This window comes from Tyto alba, unplaced genomic scaffold, assembly GCF_018691265.1.
Source record: "Tyto alba isolate M040663 unplaced genomic scaffold, T.alba_DEE_v4.0 Super-Scaffold_40, whole genome shotgun sequence".
Classification (NCBI taxonomy): Eukaryota; Metazoa; Chordata; class Aves; order Strigiformes; family Tytonidae; genus Tyto; species Tyto alba.
The window spans coordinates 5,968,983-5,977,966 of record NW_024881316.1 but is presented as its reverse complement, the minus strand read 5'-3'; the positions used below and the strand labels follow the sequence as shown (position 1 = coordinate 5,977,966).

Below are 8,984 nucleotides of genomic sequence, written 5' to 3'. Positions count from 1 at the left end.
GATTGAAGCTGGTAACTTGGTATGGGGAACTCACTTAAGCCGCATGGTTTAACATGCCTCAGCACACCGTTAGGAACAAAGACTGCTGGTTATCTGCCCGGGCTCCAGGTTTTCCCCAGCGTCACTCCCGTCCCGAACGCCACGCGCCCCGGGGCACGCACGAGCGGTGGAGCAGACCCCCACGCAGAATGTCAGGCAGAAAGGGCACGAGGGCGTGCTCCCCCCGCCGACGGCGTTAGCGAGGCCGTTACTGAAAGGCTGCATCCAATTTCCACTGTCATGCTTCAGAACGGATGCTCACCGCAAAATTTTATATCCCACTCAGAAACTTACGCCGTAGTGGTAATAGCTGTAGAGGTAATCCCAGTCCATCTACTTAGGAGAAAATTAAGGGGCGACTTGACTCAAAACTACAGCTGATAAGAGAGGTCCTTGACCTAAAAAGTGAAGACGTTAAAACATCACTGGTTGGGATCTGAGGTAGACTACTTCAACTGATGAATTTCTGGAACGATTTACTTACTGACATAGTGGCTTCTCCAACACTAAATTCTACGTGAAGATGAATCTTCTTCTCAAAGCCAAGGTATAGCCCCAAGAAATATTATGAAGCAGAACTTACTGTCATGTAAATGATCACACCAGATAATCCTTTTTAGTCTTAATACCTATGAAATACTATTATTTCCATTCTAAATTAACTATATTCTTCCGGGCATCATCAGGTCCGTCATGAAACTCGGATCCCAAGGCAAGATGCGGATACAGCAAAGCAGCAAGTATGCAAATATTAAAACGATAATTTAGCCCGCCAAACCTCTACAGCAGGAGAAATGCACAAGTAACAAAAAAAAAAAAAAAAAAAAAAAAAAAAGAAAGAATAAAACACCAAAGCAAAGACTTTAATCTTCATCCCTGCAAACACAGCCAGACCACCCCTGTACCCGTATACAAGCTGAAAGGAGAGAGAAGAGATACATGGGGACACACACAAGACCATTTATTTAGAAAGTTCTATTTCATTGTAAATCAACTTTTCCTTACCCTGGCACTAGAACTTTAAGACTGAGTAGGTACGGCACTTCAGTTCTCAGCCAGACTGCTAATGGATCATTTTTCTACCATAAAGCTCTGGTAAAATTTGGTAAAATTCTACCTGCAACTTCCCTTTAATTTGGGCAGAGGGCAAAAGTTGAAATAATAGGCACAGATCCAAGTCCCTTTATGGTGAAGAAGCTTCTAACAGCTGAGGCACTTCGGTCTAGGAGATTCTTCTTCCACTGCACAGTTAGCTCACAACAACTGCAGAAATAGCATGACCCAACAAAAAAGGTTTGCTGCTCTGTTTTTTTTTTTTTTTTAATCCCCTCCTCTCAGGGAGAAGGCATAATATAAAAACAAGTGTTTGTGTTTTTTAAGTGTTTTGTATATTTTAACTGAGTAACTTAAATACCTAAGGCATTTTATTCATCACACGTTGGTTTTTTTTAACTCATTCTGCATTTAAGCTGTTATTCCACGGAAATCTGAGTTTTCCTGGTAGGACTGAAAATGCCAACGTGTACAAGAGCTTCCTCTGAGCTATTGACAAAAGAATTTGCATTTCCCTGTCCAACAATTTGAAACTACTTTCTGATTAAAATATTCTTCAGAAGCTTTGCTCATTTCAATTTTAAAAGATCCCTGAGATAATGGGCACTTGTTTTTGTTTGTTTGCTTTTTTTTGTTTGTTGTTTTGTTTTGGTTTTTTTGGTTTTTTTTTTTTTTTTTTTTCTGAGACTGCACTAAAATATTTGGCCACAACCAGTATAAGCATCACTAATGCAAACAGCAAGCTTGTTATTACAAAATGTTTTATTATGTCCATCTGGGTAAAACCCCCTTTCCTGTTGCTGGTGGCCGTCCATCGCCTCACACCTCTGTCACACGGCAGAGCCAGCTGTGGCTGAGGACTCTTCCCTTTCTGGCTCTGACGGGGCGTCTGTCGGGCTCCGCTGTCCCTGAGCCCCAGATTTCACAGCGTGCACTGCATAGTTAACGCTCGTGCTTTCCATCCAGCTCCATGACCCCGAGAGGGGATTATACAACATCCCATTCACAGTCTTGACCGAAAAGCCATCTAGAAAAGAAAGCAGCCATAAACCCGCGGGTGTTCTTAAATAGGGTAAGACACTGCGACACCAAACCTTTTAGAACAGCAAGTCTGAGATACTCTTCTTCCTCCAAGCTGGGGAGCACTGCTTCACAAACGGCCTTTGTCAGACACCGCCGCAAGCAGTGGCACCTCTGGTGACAGTGGGTCCTGCTACTGGCAGCAGCAGCTCTGTGCCAGGCCACGTACCATCAGCGCGCTAACCTGGTGAGCCAGGGCGAGGTGGGATGCTAGAAACCCCAACTTCGCACCCGGGTGACCACTGGTAACGTTTTCTGCAGGTGGAGGCATTCGTCAGATTGACATCTGTCCTGGTTTGGGCTGACACAGAGTACATATTCCTTTTCAGGGACCAGGGGAGTGCTGCGTTTTGGATTTAGCTTTGGGTTTGGCATGAGAAGAACGCTGGTCAGATTGCCATCGCGCACTTCAAAATGAAAATCTAAACGTATCTTTGGAAGGGTTCTGCAGGTTCCCCTTAGGAATGAAAAACGCAAGGCCGAGGCGGAAGAACGCCATCAAGGACACGAGGAGTGATTTAGCACTCCCTGCTGAGCAGCTCTCGGTTCCCTGCATGGCTCTGCTGTGTCCCAGCAGGACACACGAGGAAAGGCAAGAAAACAAATTATCAAAACAAAAATCACTCCACTGCACCTGCTTCTCCTCTTGATGGGAGAACAGACAGAACCACCAGCATGTGAACTCGGTATTAGTCACGTTCCTTGCGGCATCGCTGCAAAGTGCCAGGAAAAGACCTTGCCAAGAGAACAGCTCAGCTCATGCTTCAGCTTCTTTACAACAAACTAAAGCAAAGCGAAATATCCAGTGAGAAGGTTTTAAAACACCTGCAGGGAAGAAGGGCAATGGGCAGAACTCTTCCCATCTCAGTGCTTCATCTATTTGAAAAGCAGCCAAACCAGGGCAACTGAATTATTTCTTCAAATCAGTAACATACAGTTTCTCAAGAACTAATGGACTTGTGGTAGGTTTCATCTTCACAAAGAAATCTTTTAGTAGCATAAGAGGAACGAAGAACATGGAGCAGCAACCAAAAATAAAAACACCTTCTCCCAAGGGGAAGATGACAAAGAATGCAGTGGCCAATACAGTTATTTTCTCAAGCCTAACCTACAGCGTATGAACCACTTCAGAGCGTACATTCTGTCACCAGAACAGCAGGGAAAACTTTGGGATTTTTATTTAGGCTATCAAGCGGAGGGCAGCTGTCGCAGTGATTGTGCCTGAGTAACCTCTGCATTCTGAGGACGCTACTTTATTTATTTTATGCAAAATCCAGTAAGCAGTCATGTCTTTAAACCAGAAAGGATACTCGTAATATATGACTGGTAACGCACCCAGGAAAAGCTGTGTACTGTTGCTAGCACTCACCCCACCCACCTCATCCCCTTGCCATTTCCACAGGGACCGCCTGGGTATTTCTCTGCGCTCCCATCGTCTGGCCTGGAACTTACTTGATTCCAGGAGGCGCTCCAGCTCTTCAGGGGGAACAAACTTCTCCCACTCGTGTGTTCCTTCTGGTACAATGCCCATTATTTTTTCTGCAACCACAATTCCCAGGACATAGGACAACTGTGTTTTATTGATTGTAGTAATGAATAAAGAACCTTCAGGCTAATGAAAATATTTAAATGTTCAATTAGAAGAGTATTTAATTTTTTAAAAAAGTTGTGAATTTAAGCACGTTAATACACATAATTTGTCTATCTACAAGTCTACATGCTGAGAGAGTAAGAACTAAGTTCATCCCAGGATAGGTATTTACATGTATACCATTTAAATTCAATAAAGACTATAACATTCTAACAGTATGACTCAATCCTCAAAGAGTCAACATAATCAGTCTTGGGTGGTCTGAAAACCATTTCCCTGCCTCAAAAAATATCTAACAAGGTTACTTATAACGTCACATTGCCCAGGAAAAATGATCAAATAAAAGGTATTGGGGTATATGCAATATCTATTTTGAAAAGAAACACTTTTTAAAATTAAAACCAAAATAAAATGTGCAATACTGACTAATTTTTGAGGCTGTTGAATGCTGTGCTTGTTTTAATGACTACAAGGTCAAAAAACAAAACCAGAAATTAATTCTAAGTACTTAAGATACTGGTAGAAATAAAGGGTAATTTCTATGGCCCCAGCAGGCTGAAAATTAGTTAAGTGTTCCGTTCAAATAACCTATATTCCTTCTGATGACCAGAAAGATAAATCAAGAGATTAAAGGAAAGCTGCTGCTTGTGTACTGGGCCTACCATCCTTCTTTACAAATGAAATAATATCAAGAAGGATAAAACAACTCCTAGTTATCTCCAAGCGTAACTATGACCCTTGAAAAGCAACCGAGGAGCACGTGTGATGTGATGCTAGAGCTGGAATAGAATCTTGTGAGTCAGAAACATCATTACAGTCAATTTCAGAGCAGTCTGAGCCACAGTTGTCCATCAACAACAGCACTGCCATGTTTTCTCTCACATGGGTGAAATCAGATGCAACCAGATTTCATAAGGTCTTGATGCAAAGCAACACTGCGATGCCAGGTGATGCCATTAATACTTTTCTAAGGCAGGGTTGGGGAAATAAATTTCCTCCAACTTTAGTTATTGAAGTTGGGAAGATGTACTGGCATCATGGAGGAGAGGAGAATGGAAGGCACCTTTAGAGCACAGTTCAGACATCAGGGTAGAGAAATGAATGCAGATGTAGGTGCTTTCACATTCCTTCAACTTAAAGGCTTACTAATACGGGAGAATAAATATTCCCAATAATGAAAGCAAAAACTCTCTTACCTTTAACACCCGAGAGCAACACTTGATAAACATTTCAAGGTCAGCCACATGCTCCACTACTTCAGAAGCTACAATTACATCAAAGGTTTCCATAGACTCTTCCACAATCTCCTCCAGTGAACTGGACTTGTACCGTATTCTCTTGGCCAGGACCGGATCAAATGACTTGTGCTGATCTGCTGTTCTAATGTTGTCCTCCAGAGGATCAATTCCAGTAACTGAAGCTCCCAGTCTACCTAAAGGCTAATAATACAGAGTATAATTTATTCTCTGCATGAAAACAATTTACTTAAAGGTGTCTGCAACTTTACAAGGTACATACACGATGCAGAAAACATCCATCAGAGAACAAGACAAGCAATGGTAAGTGATAAGCGCTGACCCGTCAGTTTTATTTTAAATGTTTATTAAAGCAAGAAAACCCTTGGATTTGCGGGAGGTGGTATTAATTTTCTTAGACAATTATATACTGGAAGATACACATTTAAATTGTCTTTTAGGACAAACTGTTCTGAATCCATTTTGTTACACCAATTAAAGATGTCCTCCACTATTACCCTCTCACAGAGAAGAAACAAAAGGGGGAAAAATCAACACAGTACTTAGAGGGGGGGGGAAAACAATGCCGTATTTAATTACTGTCATTACTTTCTTCAACATCCACCTGTAATGGTAAATCCTCATATCTTTTTAATGGTTATTTAATATATGATTATCTCTGGGAAATTCTCACTGCTGAGAACTAAACACTGATGTTTACTAGGATAGCATCAGGCTTGGCTGTCACTCAAGTTTCTCCAGTGTCTCCTTACTCATAGGTTAACACCTCAGCCATCACCTCTTTTGAAACCGAAACAGGCTGCAGAACATGACCACGTGTATGTTATTCCAACCTGAAATTCACCGGTTGTTCAGCCTGAGAAGGTGATGCAGCACACCGGTTTTGCCAGCCTGACCGGAGAGCAAGCTCTCACAAGACTAGAGGAGTTCGCACAGAATAAAAGAAAAACAAAACAAAAACAACACTGGGAGAGATTGAGGTCCCTCTGTAACACTTCATTTCAGATGCTGACGAAGCTCTCCCAGTGAGTCAGCCAGATCTGTAAACCTAAATTCCCAAACCATCCCTAGTCTATCGATAGGATACAGCACTGTCCAGAGCCTCCAGGGCCAAAGGGTCCCACCACGAACGGTTCCTTCTCAGGCCCAAGTTTGTGCAGGCTCTTGGGAAGCAGCTGTAACGTCAGCCCCACGCCAGGAGAATCTCTCCTGACAGAGGGGAGGTACGTACGTACGTCTCAGGTGTTTGACATTATTCCATGCTTTTCCCAGGAGATCAAAGCAAAGCAAAAATCTCCACTCCCCGATATAAAAAACTGAAGATAAGAAATTCAAAGAAATGCATGTGTAAGAACAAGTTTATAATAGAAAATATGGTAACGAGGACTGTCATGACTGAAGCGTTCTTGCCTAGGCTTGTAAATGAAAAAAAAAAAAAAAAAAAAAAAAGTTGACATACTGTAACTGTCCAGAGGAATACTCAGACTTTTTACACATCTTCTCCTCTCCTTTTCTTTACAGTGTTTGAGGTCTCATTTTTCTGATGATCCTCAGAATTTTAGAATTACTTATTACCAAGTCCCTCCTCGTCTACAAACCACCAGCACTATGCTAATCAAATATTCTATTGGGTTTGTAGAACATGCTGCCTTCCAAAACGTTCAGTAACTAATATATCCTAGAAGATAAAAGCTCCTCCTTGGAGGATTAGAAATTAAGCAGTGTAACAGTAAAACAATTCAAATACTTTGTATGCTTTTTAACCAGAGAAACCAGAGCATACTGTTTCTTACCTCACTTAGCAGTCCACCGCCACAGCCAACGTCGAGAATCTTTATTCCAGAAAGTGGATTTCCCACATGATAATTACTACTCATGTTCAACAGAGTATCTCTGAAAGACAAGGGGTGCGATTGAGGGCAAACACACAAGGTGATTCAGTACATGCAATATGCAGTTATCTTAAGTACTGGTAATTTTTTTTTCTTTTACGATGTTTTCTGAGGTTATGCAGAAATAGTACATTTAAAAAAAAAAAAGTCTTCAAAACCATACCTAATAAAGGGCACTCTAATATCATTCATAGAATGAAGGGCTGAATATTCTCCTTCTTCATCCCACCACTTATGTGCAAGGCGCCTGAATTTTTTCATTTCCTCTGAATCCACCGATGAGTGTGAGGTGCTGAGAAGTCTCTTCACAGTGAGCCTAAATAACGAAAGCTAAATGTCACAAAACTTAATACCAATACTTCATGTCAGCTGAAATATGGGAAAATCAAATTCTTCATCAGAAAAAAATGATAAAACTAATATTCCTTTAAAGACTGTAGTTATACTTAACTAATAACAAAGTTTTTACGTACTGTATGTGTAACCTATCTTCCAAAACGGATGGCTGCATACCTGTAATTTTTAAGTCAGTAATTAATAAAACAAAAATAGGCCACATCGAACGTTTAAACATTTGTGAGATTTAAAAATTACTTCATGTGACACTGTCACAAAGTAAAGTGAAATTGTTACGGAAAACACTAGTCCTTGTAACGCAGGATTATTTTAGACACAATACTTACATGCTGCTTATTATTTCAGTCTTAGGCAGAGTACTACTGGATTTCAGCTGTATTTTCCAGTGGTAGTTCTGGGGGGTAACTCTCAGGCCTGTCTGAAAAGACAGGTCAGCATGGTCATCTGCATAAATAAAAGAGAGGCAACCGAATGGAAAACATCAGCTTTACGAGAGCTCGCGGGCAAAAACCTAGTTTAACACTGCTGCTCTGGAACAGCAATACTAACCATGCAAATCTTTACACATTTGCTCACTGAAGTACTTAAGCCGTGCATGGGGCTTAAATGAGAGCATATGCTAGTTCACCGCCCCAGTGCTTCTCAAATCACGCACGACGACGCTTTTCAGAGCTCGAACGAAAGGGAACTTTTCACACGGCCGAAATGTTTCAGTTCGGGAGAATTTCACCAAAACGTTTACTCCGGCCCCGAGTTGCGCATACACGGGCGTGCTTACAGTTACCAGCACTGGGCTCCCACCTGTGCCTCCCTCCGTACCGGGGCACGAAACACCCCAGCCGGCACGCTCGGTTTTCGCACCGCGCCAACGGGCGAGGCAACGCAGGCGAGAAAAACCACCGGCCGAGGGCACCGCCTCGGAAGCCCTGCCCCGCGCCTGCTCGGCCGGCTGCTGCCCGCTCCCCCGCGGCCCCCACACCGCAGCAGCCGACCCCCAACCACCCCCCCCCACCTCCCCGGATGATTTTAGGCCGCGGGGAGCTCCGCGGGTCTCTCCCCGGGGGGGGCGGAGGGCCGGGGCGCGCAGCCGCCAGCGCTCACGGCTCCGCCGCGGGGGAGCCCAGCGGCCCGCAGGCCGCTCCCGCCGGGCTCTCGCCGCCCGAAGGAAGCGGCGGGCGGGAGCCCGTGTCGGGGGGTGCCGGGGCGGGGCGGGCCGGCCAGGCCCCGCCGCCCGCGGGCACCGCGCCGGGGCCGGGGCCCTCCCACCCGCGCCCTCCGCCCGCTCACCGCCCGCCGCCCGCCGCCGCCCGAGGGCGCGGGTGAGGGCCCGGGCCCGGGCCGCCCCGCCGCCGCCCCACATCGCCGCGCTCATCCCGCTCCGCTGCCAGCACCGGGCGTGCGGCGGCCAGGCGGTGCCGGCTGCCTCTCGGGGCGGCGCCGGGAAAGTTCCGCCCGGAGACGGGGCCCGGGCCCGGGCCGGCCCTCGGCCCCCCGCTGCGACCGCCGCCGCGGGTTTATAACATTTTATAACATTTTATAACATTATAACCGCGCCACTTTTTATAACATTTATTAAATTTTAATGAGTATTTATTTTACAGAATGCAAGGGAAGCAAAACAAAACGCTGGACAGACCGTTACCAGCACTTATTCATAGAGCCATAGTCTGGGTTGGGTTGGGAGGGACCTGAAAGATCCTCTAGTTCCACCCCCCT

The 8,984-nt window shown here is 44.7% G+C and overlaps 1 protein-coding gene across 2 annotated transcripts; it reads right to left on the bottom strand.

The window, feature by feature from the left end:
• Window positions 1–1,836: 1,836 nt before the first annotated feature.
• Window positions 1,837–8,682, bottom strand: COQ3 (coenzyme Q3, methyltransferase). 2 transcript variants are annotated; one of them, XM_042803607.1, is made up of 7 exons: window positions 8,556–8,682; window positions 7,595–7,712; window positions 7,075–7,227; window positions 6,813–6,912; window positions 4,960–5,202; window positions 3,625–3,784; window positions 1,837–2,119 (listed from the first exon to the last, which is right to left on the bottom strand). In XM_042803607.1, the coding sequence occupies exons 1-7, from the start codon at window positions 8,638–8,640 to the stop codon at window positions 1,923–1,925; spliced, it is 1,056 nt and encodes a 351-aa protein (XP_042659541.1). In that variant the 5' UTR covers window positions 8,641–8,682; the 3' UTR covers window positions 1,837–1,922. The 2 variants fall into 2 exon arrangements, with proteins under 2 accessions (XP_042659541.1, XP_032862340.1); XM_033006449.2 differs by lacking the exon at window positions 8,556–8,682 and adding an exon at window positions 7,818–8,439.
• Between the last annotated feature and the right edge of the window lie 302 nt (window positions 8,683–8,984).

What these genes read in the sequence shown, in the direction of transcription:
- COQ3 (XM_042803607.1), bottom strand. Translation starts at nt 8,640, where the DNA reads ATGAGCGCGGCGATGTGGGGCGGCGGCGGGGCGGCCCGGGCCCGGGCC. An exon ending in ACTGAAATAATAAGCAGCAT is followed by an intron (nt 7,228 to 7,594) that starts GTAAGTATTGTG and finishes TTCGTTATTTAG; the next exon opens with GCTCACTGTGAAGAGACTTC. An exon ending in ATTAGAGTGCCCTTTATTAG is followed by an intron (nt 6,913 to 7,074) that starts GTATGGTTTTGA and finishes CTTGTCTTTCAG; the next exon opens with AGATACTCTGTTGAACATGA.